This window comes from Armigeres subalbatus, chromosome 3 (genome assembly GCF_024139115.2).
Source record: "Armigeres subalbatus isolate Guangzhou_Male chromosome 3, GZ_Asu_2, whole genome shotgun sequence".
Taxonomy (NCBI): domain Eukaryota; kingdom Metazoa; phylum Arthropoda; class Insecta; order Diptera; family Culicidae; genus Armigeres; species Armigeres subalbatus.
In genome coordinates, this window is record NC_085141.1 from 305,014,329 (window position 1) to 305,035,447 (window position 21,119).

A 21,119-nucleotide genomic window follows, 5' to 3' on the forward strand; every position below is an offset into this window, starting at 1 on the left:
CCAATCCGAATCCAATCCAAATCCGATCCAAATCCAATCCAAATCTGAATCCAAAACCAATCCAAATCCAATACATCCGTATCAGATATTCGTTAACATTCTAACATCAGTACCACCAACAGTGGTTTTTCTCTACCATCTTTTTGATATGGCGAGGCAATTTTTATACACACTTTTGTTTTTGATATTTTGTCAAAATCAAACACTCATTCACGCACAGTGTTGGTAAAATCACTCATAAATCTCAATCAACGAGCGCTCCCGTGCGACCGAAATCGTCTGCGATTTTAAAGGAATGCATCACGCTTGAATTTTTCATGCTAATACGCATCATTTCACTCATTTGCCAAAAAATCATTTTGGTTTAAAAACGCATTTGAAATCAATTGGGTCCTAAAATAAAGAATCGATATTCGATTTTCTTTCAGAAAACGATGAAGGTAATCATTCTAAACGTGTCAGTTTTTCTTTAGACTCAAAAATCAAAAAGAACATTGTTTAATTTGAAATTGAAAAAAAAAATGAAAAATGCTTCCTCGACATTTTCGGTCTTGTTTGACGTACGGATTCAAACGCACTAGCAAAACACCGCAGGGCACTTGACTCAACCTTTGACAGTTAATATATGGGGCTGACGTTTTGGGCTGATGGTTCATTCGTTCTGAAATGTTGCACAGCCCAAAATTAGCCTTAAAATGTCTTAAACTCAAAAATATTATTTTTACTGATTCAAAATTTTACCAGAATTTTTATAACAACGGTTTAAGTATTCTTGACCGATGCACTATCGTTTGCAACCATGAACAAGGTAGGGCTTTAGGACCCAATTTGGGGGAATTTATTGCTTATACATAAAAGAGTGTCTAACATTCTATGCGACAAGCGTCAATTCACTGTTTTTAACGAAGGAGAACAAAAGAAAACCTACGATGATTCAAATGGATGATTCAACTCATCCATGAGTTTTTAGGTGCTGAGTTGGGTCCGTTTCAACTCACGCTTGATTTGAATCATCCATGAGTTTTGAGATTTTGAGTTTTTACCAACACTGATCACGCAGCAATATATAACGAAGTGGTATGCTTGAGATACCTGCTTGATTACAGGGACTCGAAAAAGAGTTTATTTGCAGTAACTTACCGAATATAAATATGTTCGTATTAACGATTGCGCTTCGATGCAGAGTATACGAACATTGTTCGCCAGTGACAGGCGTATGGGGCCCTTGCTCAAAACATATGCATTCGTTTTTAAAAAGCTCCAACCTAGGTTGGAACCAGTTCCAACCAAAGTGCTGTCAAAACGTTCCAGGATTTTCTCTGGAAGTTGCTCCAGGAATCTGGAAATTCCTCCAATAATTCTAATTCCTCCAGGAATTCCTTCTGGAATACGTACGTAAATGCCCCCGGAAGTACCTTGAGTAATTCCTCCGGAAGATTCTTGAGAAATTCCTCCGGAAGTTTTTTGAGGAATTCCTCTGGAAGTTCCTTGTGAAATTCCTCCGGAAGTTCCTTAAGGAATTCCTCCGCAAGATCCTTTAGGAACTCCTCTGGAAACTCCTTGAGGAATTCCTCTGGAAGTGGAGGAGCTCTTCCGGAAGTTCTTGGAGGAGTACTACCAAAAGTTCTTCCAAGAGATCCTCCAGGAATTCCTGAAGGAACTTCCGGGGGAATTGCTGGAGGAACTTCTGCAGGAATTCCTGTAGGAACTCCCGCATGAATTCCTGAAGGAACTTCCAGAGGATATCCTGAAGAAGTCTTCGGAAGAATCCTTCAAGGAACTTTCGGAGAAATTCCTCAAGGAACTTTCGGAGGATTTCCTCAAGGAACATGTAAGGATGGAACTTGTGGGGGAATTCCCGGAGGAATTTCCGGAGCAAAACGTTGTTAAGTTTTCCATGATAGACTATTGAAAGATTAGGAATTTCAGAAGGGACTCCTATAGCATTAAGGTAGCCTCACACTTCGGGAATTCGGTCCGCGGATTTTTTTCCCATGTATTTTTACATGTTTTTGGGCACGGAAAATCAAAATCCCGGCTTCACTGAGGAGTGACAAAATTTTTTCACAGAAATAGTGATTGGAATTTCAATATGATTTATTGGATGAATTCTTGTAGAATCCAGCTTTTTACGCAGATCTTGCTATAAATTTTGAATCACCCCTATGTGACATTTGTGTTGTACACTATAATATTTATACTATGCTGCAGGCCTTGGAAAATTCGTTCAAAAACGAACGAATGCTTCGTTTTTAGCCCACAGTGAGGTTTTAATTTCGGTGCACCGATTGATGTTCGCCCGATGATGTGCTGCTTGCTGCACGAACAAGGGAAGAGGCAAATACAAAGCATTCGTTTTGTACATTGAAAGAGGGGAGTTTTGAACGTGGCAGCTTCACAAGCCGGGTAGCGCCGAGGCGACGTCGTTCAGTAGGGCAGTGTGAAATGAGGATGCTTCCTTCGTTCATCGGCAGTGTTTCAGATGCGAGTGAGTGTTGTGTAAATACAAAACCATATTAGCGAGAAAGAGAGAGAATGCATTATATACCTCTCTTTTGCACATTCATTCCAACAGAAATGCGCAACTCAGTATAAGTGAGGCAAGAGAGTTTATTATTCTCTGCACTAGCGGGTGCTTGATTTCACTCTCCAACTGTTTCGTACAGCAGTGCCATATGGAGCGAGGAAGCATTCTTCGCTAAGCACTTTGAAACTGTTCTCTCATGAAGCTACCTTCCTCGGGAGTATATCTGGTGCCGAAGCATAAGTCCTCATCTTCATTGCTTCATTCATCCAAGCCCTGCTATGCTGTAATTAATTGGAAAATGTGTCGTTTACATGACAACGTCAGAAAATTTCATCGTCATCTGTAAAATTCTGTTTTATTTTTGTTTTATACTTTAAAATACTTTATTTATACCTAACTGTTAAGGACATAGTTGGAAGAGTACCACGATGGCAGTAAATATGGCACTCAACCTTCCACGGGTCAACCCCACACCTCCCGCACTCCTCTCCCATCAGCAATCGAATGCATCGAATAGCATCGAACAAAAGTTTAATATACAAATTACTAACCTGTTTCTCCAAAGAGTCCTATGTATTTCGGCTCGAATTATATAATAAATCAGCAGTTTCGTGCCAATGTAATAGCCGTTCGCGATTTGGTGGGTTTATCACTGCACTTCACTTCTCCTCAAAGGGCACTGGAAAAATCAAGTTTTTACTCACTTCTCCGCACATGAGCAGCCCGAAATGTTGATGGAATGCAAATTAAACATCACTTTTCGAAATCAGTCACTTGTTTGAACCGAAAACTTTAAATAAACTGATATTTTTGCCCAAAAAAAAAACGATTACAAACTGATCACGGAGCGAATGTAAACACCGGGACTGATAGCAGCAAACTAATGTCGTTTTCGGTTATTGCTGGGTCGAACCTAGTTCTGCCCCGGATCCGCTCTAACAGTTGTCATAACGTTCGGTTATTCATTCAGGTTGGATCGCGATCCGCACCAGATCCGACCCAAAATGAATGAGGTTCGCTCTGCCGATTCATCGAGATCCAACCTAGGTTCACCAATACAATCGAACACAAACTGTCAAACTGGTGTTTATGTTTACGCTAAAGGAAAATGAAAACGTAAAAGACACGGATGGGTACTTGATTTTATTTGTTTCATTTGTTAAATTTATCAATTTTGTTGCTGTCTTCCACGCAAAATTGAATTATTATAACTGTGTGCTGTCTTCAAGTTTCACTGATGGTGAATCGAATTCAGATATCAACATATTTTTCGCTGATTACCTCAAGATGGTAGCTCCACTATACACAAAATAAGGGTTGAAAATTTGGGTAAAAAAGTGATTTATAAAATGCAGTGACGAGAAGGTAGCTGCTATTTATTCACTATTACGTTGTGTATTCGAAGATATACTTTAGGTATAATTGCTCTCTCAATGGGAAAATAGCGTACCGAAGTATCTGCCGCTATGAAGTTATTTATACCAAAATGTTCATACCATTATTTTATTCATTATTGCAGTTCTGTGACTAATTTGTTCAAGGTTACGGATTTGAAGAATATTAATATAATGTATTAACCCTGGCATTAACCCTTTATAAGGCAGTGGCAACTATATTGCCATCAACAAATGTATTGTATTTATTTATAAATGATACGTTTTTCTGATTATTTTTTAAATAAATTCAAATGTCTATTTAGGAACAGTTTTGATACGAATTGAGCATGAATGGAAGAGGAGATTATTCTCATTGATATTTATTATGTTGAATCTCCTGTTTAGATTATGTAGTAAACAATTATTTGCCTCTCTTGGGTATTTGGAGTTTGCGGTTCTGACGAAATCACGGTTTATCCCAAAGAGTCCCCTTTTGGGGAAAAAATGGCAAAAAATGCAAATAGCCAGAAAGAATGCTTGTCAACTCTTGATTCTGTTTTAAAATAAAAGGCCCCAAATCTCAACATATTTTAAATTGGATTTTTTCGCAAAATGTTTCCATATTTTCTTGTTCTGCTTCATTTGAATGACATAATTCATAATTCACATCTACTGTAACACAATAACTGTTACCCAAAAAGCCATATAGAATCAGCATTATAGCACAGACAATGTCTGTGAATATAGTTTATCGGGAAACACGGATTGGCATAATTACCGGCAATGTTCCGGAGTGTTCCGGAGCGCCAAAATTCTTTCACGGCAATCCACATTGCCGTCGTCATTCATCACAAACTCCTAATCACATAAATTTATTGATGGATAAATAATCATTTTTTTGAATTAAACAATTAACAGAATAAACATCTGTCCTCTCCCATAATTCATAAAACAAGAAAAAAATAACTCTAATAGTAAAGTTCAATAGATAAAATATGTCTGTTTCTGCCAGCTGATAAAAGTACGAACTGAAAACAAAACAGATGATAGCTTGAGTTCTCACCAACACCATCATACTGACTCGACCCCGATTCGTTTTTCGTTCGGTTATTCAGAGTCGGGGTCGGACCTGACCCAGGTTTAAAACCGAAAACGACATAATAACTAGAGTGGTTCAAAAATGATTTTGCTCCGCCACCGCTCAGTTGATATTTTAGGTGTCTCCGATGGTTTGGGTCAGTTTGAATACACTCACGTAAAATACCTTCCGAAGTTCATTAGTTTGCCTTATGAAAATTAGCCACAAGGAATCGGTTTGGAAAACATAAGGCAGACTTATGGACCTGCATGAACTTTGGATGAACCAGATCCATAATAAACATATATGTTTATCTTATGTTAACCTTACTAATTCCATTGAGCAACCTTATGAAAATTCATAAGTTGGTTTAATGAAATTCTTACGATATATCTTACGAACTCAGTAAAAATTCAAATTGTTTCGGTGAATAAAAGAAGGTTTCAGTACTTTTTTTCAATTTACTATCATTATTTTGAAGCAGAGATGTCTTAATACAATTCTCCTTCTGATAACATCAAGAATATCACATCATATTTACAATTTCAAACAAGCAAATGGAATCCTTCTAGGCAGATCATTTTTGACCAATTCAATTCCAATATAATACATTGCCGGATACGATGTCGAGCCCATCGGCCGTTTTATCCGTCGTAAATATGTTTATCCGCAGTTTACTGCAGGCTGCAACAGAAAAAAAGAAGTTGATAAAAATAGATTTATGATTGGGTCCAAGGATCATAAGGAATGACCAAGACGTGACATAGGCAAGAATTTGAAATAAAAAGAATTTGAAAGATTGTGTGATAAGAAAATTATCTTGAGCTTTTAGTGGGATGTATTTACTTGTGATATAAGACGAGATCGTACAATTCCATTTAATTCCACCACTTGATTGTACCTTGATAGATACGTATTTCGACCTCAACAGTAAGGCCGTCTTCAGTGTCTCGTACTTGACTCGATTTCGAGTCTTCGACAGTCGAGTCAAGTACGAGACACTGAAGACGACCCTACGCCTTACTTTTACGTATCCGTCAAGGTACAATCAAGTGGTGGAATTAAGGTTCCTCCAAACACACGAGACGCGACGTGATTCTATCGCTTGGAGACAGCGATTCTATCGCCATTGGTATGGAAGTATGGACGCTTAAATAGAACATTGCCTGCAGCGATCCAACGATAGAATCTCGGCGACTAGTTGCTTAGGTCTGGGGGAGTCTTTAAATGGAATTGTACAAACTCGTCTTATGACATGATTGTGAGTAAACATACATTGCGCCCAAGAACTGCATCATGTAGTAGAAGACTATACTTACTTGAGTTCAGACTAATATTTGGTATTCGATTAATAGTGTCAGAAACATTTTACGTAATCCAATATAATTGCTCAAGCCGGTACGTAGTACGTAGTATTCAATATCAATTCGCGAATGCCAACAAACTGGAACATCTCGTATATATTGGGCACGTTCTCCGGTGGACTTCAGACGGTTTGCTACTGCCTTAACCGGAAAGGGACATCCATGATATCGGTACCAATATCGGAGTTAGCTCAGAGAAACTTTCATCGCAGCGGACGGGCTGGAACTATGAATAATTAGGATCAGATATTTATCTATATTCAAGAAATAAGAAATATTATGAACTTACTCACAGCAACCTTTTAAAACGTAAATTACATTTTTAGATAACGTTCGAAACAATTAGCAATCGATTTCAGTTCCGGACACTGTTTCCACGTCGCACTGAAAAACATCCCGTTCTTGTGCGAGAAAACTTTTCATGGAGCGGAAAATTCTCCCTGATGCACTGGGTGTTGTGTGAATCTTCTGTCCGTTGTCTAGTTGGTATATATTCACCCTATACAACCCATGGTGCCACCTCTGGACGAAAACGGTGATCCTCCATTACTTGGGCTTTAGTGCTCTTACGATGCTCTTTTGGATCGACGTCTGAGGATAAGAGTGTAAGCAAACTTTAAGTTACTTTCAGCAATAGCGAATTAAAAACCAAAACTCACCTTGCTTCAAACTGATAGTCTTAAGAATAATCTTTTTTTCGTCATCCATGTTAGAAAAGCCAGCCAAAGAACAAATCTGCTACACTTGGTCCAAGGCTGCTCCAACGAGCATTCCTGCATCAAACATGCAATTTTTACGATGATTTATAGTTCAGGGGACACTTGTCCTTTTTCAGGAAACCTCGAGATGTATAGTATAAAGTACGCTGGTGTTTGTGGGCTAGTTGATGTCGAGTAAGTTGAGGTCATGCAGTTATATGATCGGTGACGGGATTTCATTTTAATCAACAACACATCAGATTTTCATATGTTGCCTCAACCCATCCGTTCGATCTGTTAAAAGGGCCGAAACAATGGTTATTGGTCATTCAAAATACGCAACGGCAGATGCACAACAATGAGACGAAAGTAGAGTACCGGAGCATATTTGGATCATGAGTCGAAACAATAACGGACCTCTTTCAGATTCTATCCCAGCATTTTTGAATCAACTTCTTACCTGCATCCGAGCCTGCATCTGATAACGGGAGATCGTCCAAAACCGCGGCATTTCAATAATTATTTGGAAATTATCCAAATTATGCAAAATGTGGTAGACTGGAAAGCAAAAACAAAACAAAACAATGACGTTTGAATGAACACATGAGATAACATATTGCTCCATAAGATTACTTTATGATTTTTATTCATAAGCAAAGACATTTTTATTCATAAGGTATATGAATGTATTTAATACTAATGATTATGAATTTCATAGATGCCTTATGAAACGGTTATGAAATGAACTTTTGGTGTTTCATAAGGCAAAACTTATGAATTTCCATATTTTATTTACGCCAGTGTAGGGGCTTATCGTGCAGAGGTCGTTTCAGGTTTGTATTCCGTGTATAGTAGAAAATCGAAAATTTGTTTTCAATAAAATGAAATATCTGCAGTTATCAGACGTCGCAACTCATTTCTGATTAGTGCGCATGATAGTACATCCATGCGTGTATGATGCGAACTACTAATGAAATATTTCAAATTGTCGCGACTCGCGTCGCAGCGCGAGTGCTCAATCGCGCGGTCCGGTTTGGTGGCGGCCCGACAATATAACAATTGATATGGCGAGGTTGAATTTTGCATTATTCTGATTGTGGCACTCCGTCTTTGGGCGCTGGCGAGGGGGGAGACCATATGACTGGATGAAATATTCAAGAGCCTTAACTCCATAGACAATGAATATTGAATGGTCGTTCCAATATTTGGAAGTCGATTTTGATCAAGGTTGCGAGTCTTTAGCATGATATTTAGGCTTCTCAGAAGGCATCAGTGAAACGTATAATTACAGACAAACAGACGTAACAGCTAGTACAATTTGTTTCAAAATCTATCGCCCAGTGAGCTTACTACCACCTAACGTGCATGTTGTACGAAACAAAGTTTAGTACGACAATGTCAACAGAAGGCGCTAGTGTGAGATGTCAAATACAAAGGTATACGATGCGCGCGCCCCTGGATGTGAAACTCGCAAGCAGTTGATTTTAAAACGACCGTTGAGGTCATGGTCGATGGGAATTTCCTCAGTGTTACGTCTGTTTGTCTGTGGTATAATTCTACAAAATAGCCAGAATTTGTCTGTGATATCTATCACACCAGGGGCAGATACTTCATACAAAAAGTGTGACATGGGGGTGAGCGGGGTATAAAATGCCTATTTTTTGCGTTACGTAATCAAGTGATGTTAATGAGTCTCTGGAATGTTGCTTTCAGCTATGTTTTCGCCAGCTCTTTTCGCCAGCGTTGGGAGGGGAGCCGCTGTAGCCAGTGTAATGAAAGGTTTAGTTTCCCATACTAGTTTTCATACAAACTTGAACCGGCGCTCAACCAGTTTTTGTTCAATTCGGTTCTTGGAGGACACTCAGAGCATGGGACGGAATCGAGTGAGTGTGTTGGAGCTGGGTCGTTTTTCGAACCACCCTACTGATATTTTATGTTTTTTATAAGTACGATACCAATACTACTGCAGTATATGACAGTTTTTGTTGTACCAATACTTTCAAAGCTTTGTTTTGGTACTCAACCCACCTTCACCTTAAGGCTTCGGTCCGATTCGTGAAATAAAATCAAATTAAACTTAAAAGTGATAGTTCGGAAATTATGAAATCCCCCGCTCATAAGAATGGCTGGTGCTACCCAGCAAGACCAACAAAATATCTATCAAAAATGATTCAACATCTGTCAAAAGTAATCTTGCTCTGCGAGCAGGGTTATTTGAAAATTATCGAACTGTCATTTTTAAGTTTAATTTGATTTTAATTCACGAATCGGACCAAATCCTAAATCGTATGTATTTTTCCTTCATTGACATTTAGATCGACGATAGCGACAATGTTTATCTAAAATATCTTTTATGCGGGCGGTAATGAAAAAAAAAAGGTTCACGTTTTGAAACAAAATGCATTTTTTTGTGAGTGTATCTGAAAACTGCTCGAATTTTTCTGCTTGTCTTTTTCGTTTCTTTTTCGGCTTTGCGCGACCGCGACTGATCGATCGACGTTTGCGAAATTTGTTTACATTACATTTGTCATATGAAATTTTATTTAATATTATTCAATTTTATTCACGTTATATTTTGATCATTTTTGTGTGCTACTTGAATCTATTCTGAAAATGTCGCTGTGTCGTGCCTGTGGATATGGCCATACGGTGAACGATGCGCGGTTCGAAAACTTCGAGGACCATGCACGGATCTTCTTTGCACTGACGTCGATTCAGGTTGGTGCTCTGCCATGAAAATCTGGTTACGATAGGATATATAAATGCAATTTTTATGATCATCGCTTTCAGCTTCACGATCACGAAGACCCTACCCTGTTGCAGCTGTGTTCGGACTGTGTGGACAAGCTAACCGAGTTTGATCGTTTCCGGGACGTTTGTGTTCAGGTTCACTATGGGCTACAAGTGGTAAGTGTTTGATAATTATATGGTGAAATGCATTGAAGAGAGACAAAATCGTTTCTGCGCTCCCCAGAAAACTGAACCGGAGCATGATGCGCTCAAGCAAGAGGAAGCAGATAAACCGGAAGGACACTTTACAGACGAAGAAATGATTTACAATGAAGAGTCTTCGGAAATGGTGAGTTCCTTTTCTTGTTATTGACTGTTCCATTCAAAGATGAGATAAATTAATTTAAGCTCAAGTTTCCTAAACCAAGTTATCATTTATGCCTTTGGCAAGAATGATTTATTTATGTTTATGCCTATATAAATAAATGGGGCCCTCATTAGCCCTGCGGTAACATGGTCTAGGAAATTTTCGGGTTGGAAATTTTCTCGACTTCACTGGGCATAAAAGTATCATCGCTTTATGATACATATACAAATGCAAAACCGCTTGTAAATCATCTTCATCATCAACTCCAGGAGTACGATGGGCTCGCATTTGAGGAAGTAACCGTCGACGAGAATTTCTTCGATTTTAAGCCTGATCCAGATTTGTCAACGGACGATTCGTATCAGTCTTCCTCCCTTGTAACACCGGATTCAATAGTTACAACCGAATGTGTTACAGTCAGCATAGGTCCGTGTTATTTTACTTCAAATATGTTGACAGACCTGCTCCGAAGCACGGATGTTGGCCGTCAAATTATTGCAAGAGCCTCCCTCGGGCCTCTATCGGATAAGAGCCAAAAAGAACTGGCCGGCATCATTGCCATTTTCCATTTCCAATCAAAGCTGCCGACGATAGAGCAGGTTTTGCGACAATATGCTGAAGCCATAACGAATCTGTTCAAGTACGAGTGTCAGGTATCTGTAGAAGAATCGCAATTTCCTTCTGAAGGATTCTATAATGTAAATATATTTCTAGGAGACATACTTTATGGCACGTGGGGGTTATAAAAAGAATCACAGCGGAAAAATATACAATCGTATTTGTAACTTGCGCTGCAAGAAAGCAATTTATGAATCCGTTGCGGAAAAAACGCCATCAGGCGCAATGCAGTTTGAAAGCACTTCGCCAGTTGCCCCTTCGAAAGCATTTTTAAGCACCGGGGTGTTGGCAAATCTTCTCAACAAATCGGTAATCGGGCGGAGAATTATCGAGAGTGCAAAACTCGGACCACTATCGAATAGTAGTCAAAATGAGCTGGTCAACATCATTACCGAACGGCATTTTGAAATGGGATTTCCCACGAAACACGAAGTATTGCAACAATATGCGGATGCGGTTACCGATCTGTTCAAGGATGAGCGTCAGGTATTAGTGGAAGTCAGCGGTGTTCGACTAGTAAGGCTTTCAAACTGGTATTGTTGATTTTCTAGGATACCTATTTTATTGAACGCGGAGGTTTACGAAGGAATCACGGTGGCAAATTTTATCACCGTATTTCTAATCTGAGGCAGAAGGCGGCCAAACGTAAACTTAACGAGGAGTGCCACATTGCATCGCTATCGCGGAGCTATGCACCAGTAAAAAAGGTTACCTTGGAGGATTCTCGCCTCAAGGATGCCGAAGACTGGCTCAGTCTCAATACAGGGCCCTGGGAAACAGTGCTGCATAAATGGAAAGCTTCTTTTGCATCAAGAGAAAAGCTACTGAAAAATGCCAACTCCGGCTCGGAATTATTCAACAAGTACAAACGATTGTACGGTAATGAATTCGGTTATGAACTGGTCAGTTACTGGATTACAATTTGTGATTATTTACAAAACCAATGATAGGATCTTTCATTATAGATCGACATTGATTTCCGTCGGCTGGGTCAAGGCAACAGCAACGCAATCCGTAAATGGACTACTATTCTACCAGGTCTTGTAGCGTACTTGAGTCGGTCTTACCAAGACGACCTCTCTAAAGCTATAGCCGAACATCTGACTTCCGCAGACCTCGATCAAGGTATTGATCCTTTCTATTGTAATCACGTACTGCTCGGCTCAAACAGTTTCTCCTATTTGTAGATTCCATGATCTGCGGAGTTCTTTTGCTTCTGAATCATGAGATGCCACCGACGAAAGTGAAGACAAAATTCAAACCTTCGGTACGTATCGCCCAGCGGGATTTGATTCTGTTCGCCGAAACCGATGAGCAGGTGCGAGCCAAGCTGAGCGAGTGCGAAGCGATGTACGCTTCATACGATTTACCGATTGTACCGAAACTGGTCTTCAGGGGCAAAAACTTCCGAAGGCTAACCGGCCCGTACGAGGTGCACTACAAAAGCGTCGTCTATCGGCTTGATTCGGCGGCCCGAGCCATCGACGTCATGGTGAAGTTGAACACCGTCCTCGGGCTCGGATACTCCAGGATCTGTCGGCTGATTTGGAACTTCGTTTGTTCGTTTGTATACGAGTTACCGGTGGCTGAGCAGTACGAGTCCATCAATAGGGTCAAACGGTTCCTGGCGCCACGCTTATCAGTGCAGTAGATGCCGAGGTTTGATAGACCCATATCCAGCTTAAGCTATCAGTACACTGTTTGTCATAATGACAAATATTTGTTAAGTCAGCCTGATATCCATGTCGATTTCTAATCGGTTTGATAGATGACCGGATCAACTTGACAAATATTTGTCATTATGACAAACAGTGGACTGCGGGCTTTAGAAAGATATTACGGTCGATGCATCATCAACTGATACCAAACTGTCTGTGACGTGGTAACATTATCCTTTTTTGTCAGGTAATTAAACCAACACTAGTCGATTAAATTTGGTCGAAGACAAATGCTTCAATTAAAAGGCTTCCCAATTACTGGGAAAATTCGTTATGACCGAGACATGCTCGGTAAACGAGATAAAATTGTTGCCTTGCCTATAGATTGTTTTTATTTGTGAAAATGTAGTAATAATATCAATTCCAAAAAAAGTTCTCCACATGAATCTGTCTTGATCGATCCGATTATGTAGTTCAGTATTTGTTGCCCTACGCGCCAACTTTAACTTCCTGTGTTGTGCACTACAACGAGAGAGAGTCATCCTGGAAAAAAAACGACAGAACAAGCAAGTCAAAAAACGCCTTCTGTTACTTTTGTATTGGATAACCAATTCCTCGAAAGGAATCCTCCCCCACTGTGAATCATCTTCACCTCTTGCAAAACAGCTTCTTCGGCGGTTTGAAAGCTATCCAAGTAGTCATCTACACAATGGTTGTGTGGGGCTACCCCAAATGGCATAATTCCATTTGGCATAATGCCGTTTGGCATAATGCCATTTGGCATAACGAGTTGAATAGCCAGGGGCCATTTGGCATAAAGACCATTTGGCATAACGACCGTTTGGCATAATAAAGAAAAATAGTCATAATGATTTTAGAGGCATTTGGCATAATGACCATTTGTCATAAAAATTAAAAGAATTATAAAAACTCTAGGAAGAAGCTCAATTTACATCTGTATTATTGCCTTATTCTGGGCCTATGCGTGTTTCAAGGAGTGATTTACTTTTTCTTCTAACGGGTGGCAACCAAAAAATGGGATTAAAAAAATGGCTCGGGATCAGAGCTTAAAATATTCATCTTCATGAAGCAACTTCGGTCAGAATTTTGACAAACATCGCATGAATATTCAAAACATAGAATGACATAGTCAGACGACTACTCCACGAACTCATTCATTCGACTGTCACTGAGTGCGTTTACTATGTGTAGAAAAAAACATAATTAGCATTGTTTATGTTGATGTTTACCGTTGAAAGTGCCTCGCGAATGAAAATCGGATTCAGTCCTAGATTTCAGATAATTTATCAATTTGTAAAATGTGCATAAATATTCAATGACTAATATTCAACTGAATATTGACTGTCCAGAGCCGACTATGAATGTGTAGGAAGTGAACTGACAAATGAAGAAAAATGGACTTCACCAAAAATTTTCGATTATTTTACACTCTGCTCGGGATATAAAATACAAAGAAGTACAGTTCAATCTGATATATGTTATACAAAGAGTTGTCCTTAGTATACAAACATAGACTAATGAATATTGGCATATGTTCCGTGGTTCACCGTGCTGCTTCTGCTCATGCTTATGAGTTGCTTTGTGGCTTTGGCCTTACAATCACCTTCGTATACAATAGAGCTGAATAGACCAAATAATGCTTTGGAAGTTTTCACAACATTTTCATGTTTAAAATGTTCGACCGTGTACTTTTCCCATGATCTCTGTTCACTTGAAAAATTTACAAAGCGCGCTGCAGTATTTTTTGTTTCTACGGCATGTTGTGAGCAATGTTGGAGTGGAAATTATGCATTATTCCGGGCAAATGCGTACTTTCGAAGGAGTCATCTACTCTTTTGCTACTTTCCGAGCAAATGCGTACTTTGAAAGAAGAAGTCATCTACTCTTTTAGAGTAATCTTAATCTATTCTTTTGCTTCGTCCCGGGCAAATGCGTACTTTGAAAGAAAGAGTCATCTACTCTTTTGGATTCATCCCGGGAAAATGAGTACTTTAAAAAAATAAGTCATTTACTCTTTTACCTTATTCCGGGTAAATGCGTACTTTTAAAGAAGGAGTCATCTTCTTTTTTGCTTCATCTCGGGCAAATGCGTACTTTTGAAGAATGAGTTTGTTAAATTATATTAGATTATTTAGACCGTATTGAAATATGCTCTGGCAGAAGGCCATGAAATTTGAATTTTGTATATGTATATACCACCCATGTTACATCACTCTTTGTCTATCGTTAATAAACCGTGAACTACTAAACATCGTGTTTCTTATCAGGTTATGGGCTCTCCACGTAACCATAGTAACCGGAAATAATACGTTCGGAAAGAAAATTTTTCTCGTGTCGTTTGAGTTTTTCGGTGGAGTCATCGTTTTTTCGGTTCGGTTCTAAAACGTGAATCTAGTATGGAAGACGAACGGACGCAGCGCGTGTACCTTTTCGGCGGGACAAATTTTTCCAATTGGAGTTTCCGGATGGAGTCTTACCTGGAGGAATTAGGTTTGCTCCATTGTATCCAGAAGGCTCTGGAAGAAGAAGATTTTTTCCTGGTTGTTGCAGAGGACACGGCAGCGGTGAAGAAGGAAAAGGAAGACAAGCGCCTGAAGCGGAAGCAAGAAGATGCCAAGTGCAAGTCAATCCTAATACACAAGATTGCGGATTCTCAATTAGAGTACATCCGTGGAAAAACGTCTCCGAAAGCAATTTGGAACACGTTGCAACGCACTTTTGAACGGAAAGGAGTCTCGGGTGTGTTCTATCTTCTGAAGCAACTTGCTGGAATGAAGCACGAAGAGAAACGACCTATGGAGGAGCACATTCTGGCGTTCGAGAAGACCATCCGCGAACTAGAGTCGGCGGAAATCAAATTCGACAAACCAGTTGTAGTATTCTTCTTGCTACAGTCGATGCCGAAATCATACGACCAGCTCATCACAGTTCTGGAAACGTTACCGGTGGAGCAATGCTCGATGGAATTCGTCAAATCAAGGTTGCTGAGTGAAGACGCTAAACACAACGGGGAGAAGCTGGAATCAAGTACAGCTTTTGTAAGCAAAAGTGGCAAGTTTGTATTCAAGTGCCATGCTTGCGGAACATGCCATGCTTGCGCGGAGCTTGCCTGGCCACAAGCGAGTAAATTGTCCGGAAAATTTGAAGCAAGGACGTCTTACAACCAAACCAGAGAAGCAGAAGAAGAAAAGCAAAGCACATGTAGCAGAATCTGGAAGTGATGTGGCCTTCATGACGGTAGAAAGTGACCGGGTCCCTGGAAAATTCTGTTGGGTACTAGACAGCGGTGCGTCTGAGCACATGGTATGCGACAAAAGTTATTTGGAAAATGTGCGCACGCTGGAATCGCCTGTAGTTATCAAAGTCGCCAAGTCTGGAGTGTCACTAAGCAGTTGCATTGTCGGTGAAATGAAGATGGTTGCCAACGTAGAAGACAAAAAGTTAACCTGTACGGTGTACAACGTCTTGTACGTACCTGGCTTGTACGCTAATTTGTTCTCCGTCAAGCGAGTAGCAGAACGTGGAATGGAAGTGATTTTCAGCAAGGATGGTGCACGAATCACACGTGGTTCTGAAGTGGTGTGCACTGCAAAAAGGAAAGGCAGGTTGTACGAGCTGAATGTGGAAGTCCCGGTTATCGAATCTGCAATGGTTGCTGATCAGGAAAGCAAGGTAACGTTGTGGCACCGCAGGTACGGACACATCGGAAATGCGGGATTAGCGAAGCTCATCAAAAGTGGAATGGTCGAAGGAATTGATGTTATCGAAAAGCTGAAGCCGGATGCAGGTGTTTGCGAGCCATGTATGAAAGGAAGACAAGCAAGACAACCATTCGAAGAAGCAGTTCAAGTTCGTTCATCTCGTCCATTAGAGCTCATCCACACGGATGTCTGCGGTCCATTCACACCTGCCTCTTGTGATGGCCAGAAGATTTTCGCCAGCTTAATCGACGACTTCACACATTTCACGGCAGTGTATGTGTTAAAATCAAAGAAGCATGTTTTCAATGCTTTCCGGAAGTATGCTGCCATGGCGACGGCACATTTTGGCAGTCGAATTGCCAGATTGAAAAGCGACAATGGCGGTGAGTACATGAATTCCGATTTCATTATTTACTGTGAGGAAGCAGGAATCGCATGGTGCCAACCGTGCCGTATACGCCGCAACAGAACGGCGTCGCAGAGCGGATGAATAGGACGATTATGGAACGGGCACGTTCAATGCTAGACGATGCGGGTTTTAAACGAACCATGTGGAGCGAGGCGGTTCTAACCGCAGTTCATCTTATCAATCGAAGTCCTGGTTGAGGACAAGACACCGTACGAGATGTGGTTCGGGCACAAGCCTAATGTGTCTAAACTGCGTGTTTTTGGTAGTAAAGCATTCTGCCACGTTCCCAAGGAGAAGCGAACAAAGCTCGATGCGAAAAGCGAAGTGTGCTACCTAGTCGGCTACGGAATCAACGGATATCGTGTGTGGAATCCAATACGACGCAAGATTGTTATTGCACGTGATGTAGTCGTTGAAGAAGCGAAATCGCATCGTAAATTGGTGTACACCGATGACCACATGGTGTCTGACCACCCTGTATCAGCTGCTGAGCCGGACAAGCCAAGTGAAGCGAATCGCGAACCGGATCCAGTTCCATTATTTGAAGAATCTGAAGATGAGGCAGCCGGTGGTCATAGTTCCTCTGAATCGGAAGAATTTGGAAGTGCTGAAGATGAAGAAGTCCCAGTTCGACGAAGTGAGAGACAGCGCAAACAACCTGCTCGTTTCTCCAATTTCGTTGCTTTTGCATTGAATGCAGAAAATTATGTGGAAGCAGTACCGGATGACATCAACGAACTTCGGAAACGCGATGATTGGCCGGAATGGAAGCTTGCGATCGACAGCGAGATGAATGCGCTCCGGAAAAATAACACGTGGGACCTCGTAGACCTTCCAGCCGGTGCTCGAGCGGTTCCCTGCAAGTGGATATTTAAGCTCAAGTATGCAGATAACGGCTCAATCAGCAGGTACAAAGCAAGGTTTGTGGCCAAAGGATGCTCCCAACGTCAAGGGTACGGCTATCAAGAAACGTATGCACGCGTGGTTCGAATGTCAACCGTCAGGACCTTATTAGCGGTGGCGGTGCAGAAAAATCTGTTTTTGGACGTCTGTTTGGACGTACGAACCGCATTCCTCAACGGTACCATATCGGAAACCATCTACATGCGGCAGCCACCAGGATTTGAGAGGGGGAGCAAGGTCTGCAAGTTAAACAAATCCTTGTACGGCTTGAAGCAGGCTCCGCGTAGTTGGAATGAGCGGTTCAACAACTTCATCTTGAAACTAGGCTTCCGGCGGTCACAGTACGACAGCTGCTTGTATACGAAGGTGGTAAACGGCGTGATGACCTACTTGGTTCTGTACGTCGACGACATCATTCTAGCATCAAGTTCCCTGGAAGAAATGAGCAGGATTAAACAAAGCTTGGCAAATGAATTTGAAATGGATGATATGCAAGAACTGAAAAACTTCCTTGGTATACGGATTCAGTACAACAAAAATAGAGGTACGTTGCACTTGGATCAAGCTAATTATATTTCTGCTTTGTTGAAGCGATTTGGTACGGGCATCTGCAAACCAGCAGCAACTCCGATGGACGCAAATCTCAAGCTGGAAAGAAAGAAGGATGAAGAAGAAACTACCCGGCATACATACCGGGAACTCGTGGGATGTTTGACCTATTTGATGCTATCGTCCCGTCCCGATATTAGTATTGCAGTCAACATTTTAAGCCGTTTCCAAGCGGTGCCACCGACCCCGACGTACATTGGAACCATCTGAAGCGAGTATTACGGTACCTGCAAGGCACTAAGCATTTATGCTTAGAGTACCGACGCAATCCTGTTCCCGATCCTATAGTCGGATTTGCCGATGCTGATTGGGGAAGTGACCTGGTCGACCGTCGCTCAACAAGTGGTTATGTTTTTCAAGTTTACGGTAACACTATCTCTTGGACTACACGGAAGCAAGCAACGATTTCATTATCGTCGACAGAAGCGGAATATGTCTCATTGAGCCAGTCGTCGTGCGAAGCAATCTGGTTGCGGAATCTGCTAAAGGAATTTGAAGTCAACTTGAACACTCCTTTGGTGATTTATGAGGACAACCAATCTTGCATACATATTGCCGAAGAACCCCGTGACCAGAAACGGATGAAGCATCTGGACATCCGATACAACTTCATCAGAGACTGCATCCAGAATAACACAATCAAGGTGAAGTACATCCCGACTGGAGATCAACTGGCGGACATCTTTACAAAGGGTCTACCTGCTGCTGCTTTCTTGAAACATCGTTCAACACTGGGTCTAAGAGGGGGTGTTAAATTATATTAGATTATTTAGACCGTATTGAAATATGCTCTGGCAGAAGGCCATGAAATTTGAATTTTGTATATATACCACCCATGTTACATCACTCTTTGTCTATCGTTAATAAACCGTGAACTACTAAACATCGTGTTTCTTATCAGGGTTATCTACTCTTTTGCCTTATTCCGGGCAAATGCGTACTTTTAAAGAAGGAATCATTTACTCTTTTGCCTTTTTCCGGGTAAATGCGTACTTTTAAAAATATGAGTAATTTACTCTTTTGTCTTATTCCGGTCAAATGCGTGCTTTTAAAGGAATCATCTTCTATTTTGCTTCATCCCGGGCAAATGCATATTTTTAAAGAAGGAGTCATCTATTCTTTTGCTTCAGCCCGGGCAAATGCGTACTTTGAAAGAAGGAGCCATCTACTCTTGCATTATTCCGGGCGAATGCGTACTTTTGGAAAAATGAGTATACTCTTTTGCCTTATTCCGGGTAAATGCATACTTTTAAAGAAGAAGTCATCTTCTTTTTTGCTTCATCCCTGGCAAATGCATACTCGCAAACGTAAAGAATGCGTTTTCCAGCAAATTGCTCAACAACTAGGACCGCTCCCAGCTAACAACCACTTGGAAGTTCTATCAAACGGAAGTGGAAAATATCGCCAGAAGTCTTTAATCTTCCTGAACAATGTTTACGTTTGCGACTTTCGCCCTTATGAAACAACAATGTCGATATATTCCTACGATTAACCTTTTTGTGCCAAATGGTAGTTTAGCTTTTTTTTGTCTTTATTATCGAGACTTTCAGCCCGAGGCTGGCTCGTCTCGAACTAGTTTTGCTAAATGACCCGTTCTATTTAATACATTTTTTGAGGATTATGCCAAATGGTCATTATGCCAAATAGTCGTTATACCAAATGACCTTTAGACATTTAAATCGTTATGCCAAATGGCATTATCTTAAACGGCCTTATGCCAAACGGCATTATGCCATATGGGGTTCCCCCCTATGGATGTTGGAGAACAGGATGAGCCGAATGTGGCGACATTCATGAAGTTCAGTACAGGTTTTTCGGATGGATTGGTGCGCCAGAGAAATCGCTGTCTATCAGTTTCACGTATCTCAATCTGGTGGAACATCTTCTTCAAATCTGTTAAGACCCCTATCGAAAACTGTCGGAAGCGCGATAGAACCGCCGGTAGTAACGTTAATTGGTTCGGGCCTTTCAGGAGTAAGGAGTTTAGTGAAATACCATCCTTGGCACCTGGCACCTTCTCTGTTTTTTTTTCTGATTCACCACCGCTCTCAATGGCAGCTAACAGACTCTTTTCTGGTTTTGCATACCCTTTTTTCTGGTATTCCACCAGTTGACGATGAATGGAGACGTTCGAGTCTCTTCAATGCCGTAGTCTGCAAACGAAGACATAATTCACGTTGTATATTACTCTGATTCTTCCGGTGCCTTTATACGGCCATGAAACATGGACATTAAAGGAGGCTGATCAGAGAGCTTTCGGAGTGTTTGGGCGTCAGATACTGCGGACAATACTCGGCGTAAACAGGATAACTGGTATCTGGCGGCGTCGCATGAATCACGAGTTGTTCCAGGTGGATAAAGGGCTGGATATTATTAAGCTTATACAACACGGCAGACTACGGTGGGCTGGACACGTTGCTCTTATACCGGAAGAACGTCAAGCGAAGATAATATTTAGTAGAGAACTCGGAAGATGCCGCAGGCTTCGTGAAAGGCCCAGTATACGATGGCTTTTTGCAGTTGAAGAGGACCTGAGGGCGCTCAATGTTCAGGGCGGCTGGAAGCGATTGGCCCACACTGAGGAAACGGGTCGTATGAACATCATAAGATACTCTTTTGAAATTGCGACATAAGAAAATGTGTTGATTTTCATAAGTTTTTCTTATGGAATGAATTTCATAAGACGATCTTATGAAATATTTTGAATATATGTAAAAAAATGTAACCCGGATTCGAACCGTGGACGTCGAGATTAGGAGACGCGTGATTACATCACACGCCTATCAACGCCTCAAGAAAACATTTCGCTGGATAGCCAATATAAATCCAGAATTTGTCAAAACAAGGTCTTATGATTTTCATAATTCAATTCTAATGAAATGTTCTCATAAGATTGGTCTTATGAAAATTGTAAAAGCCATTTTCCTGAGTGCAGGATCGAGTCCAGTGGAGAAGGATACTCTATTTGGCGTAGGTTCATCGAAGAGCTGTTGTAGCCCATCAAGTATCAAGTAAGTAAAATCTTCTCACGCATACTAAAGGCTAGATTTGAAAGGGAAA

General features: G+C 40.9%; 1 protein-coding gene and 1 long non-coding RNA gene across 2 annotated transcripts in view; one reads left to right on the forward strand and one right to left on the reverse strand.

The window, feature by feature from the left end:
* Nucleotides 1–5,555: 5,555 nt before the first annotated feature.
* On the reverse strand, nt 5,556–6,754 carry LOC134220610 (uncharacterized). The gene is made up of 3 exons (XR_009981979.1): nt 6,635–6,754; nt 6,301–6,571; nt 5,556–5,665 (listed from the first exon to the last, which is right to left on the reverse strand). It is a non-coding gene; the product is annotated as an uncharacterized LOC134220610 (long non-coding RNA).
* A 2,769-nt stretch (nt 6,755–9,523) lies between these two features.
* LOC134222626 (uncharacterized) overlaps nt 9,524–21,119 on the forward strand; it is a 52,892-nt gene continuing 41,296 nt past the window's right edge. The window contains exons 1-3 of the mRNA XM_062701787.1: nt 9,524–9,761; nt 9,834–9,950; nt 10,018–10,122. Of these exons, the coding sequence (XP_062557771.1) occupies nt 9,657–9,761; nt 9,834–9,950; nt 10,018–10,122 (327 nt within the window). The 5' untranslated portion in view covers nt 9,524–9,656. The remainder of the gene's footprint in view (nt 9,762–9,833; nt 9,951–10,017; nt 10,123–21,119) is intronic.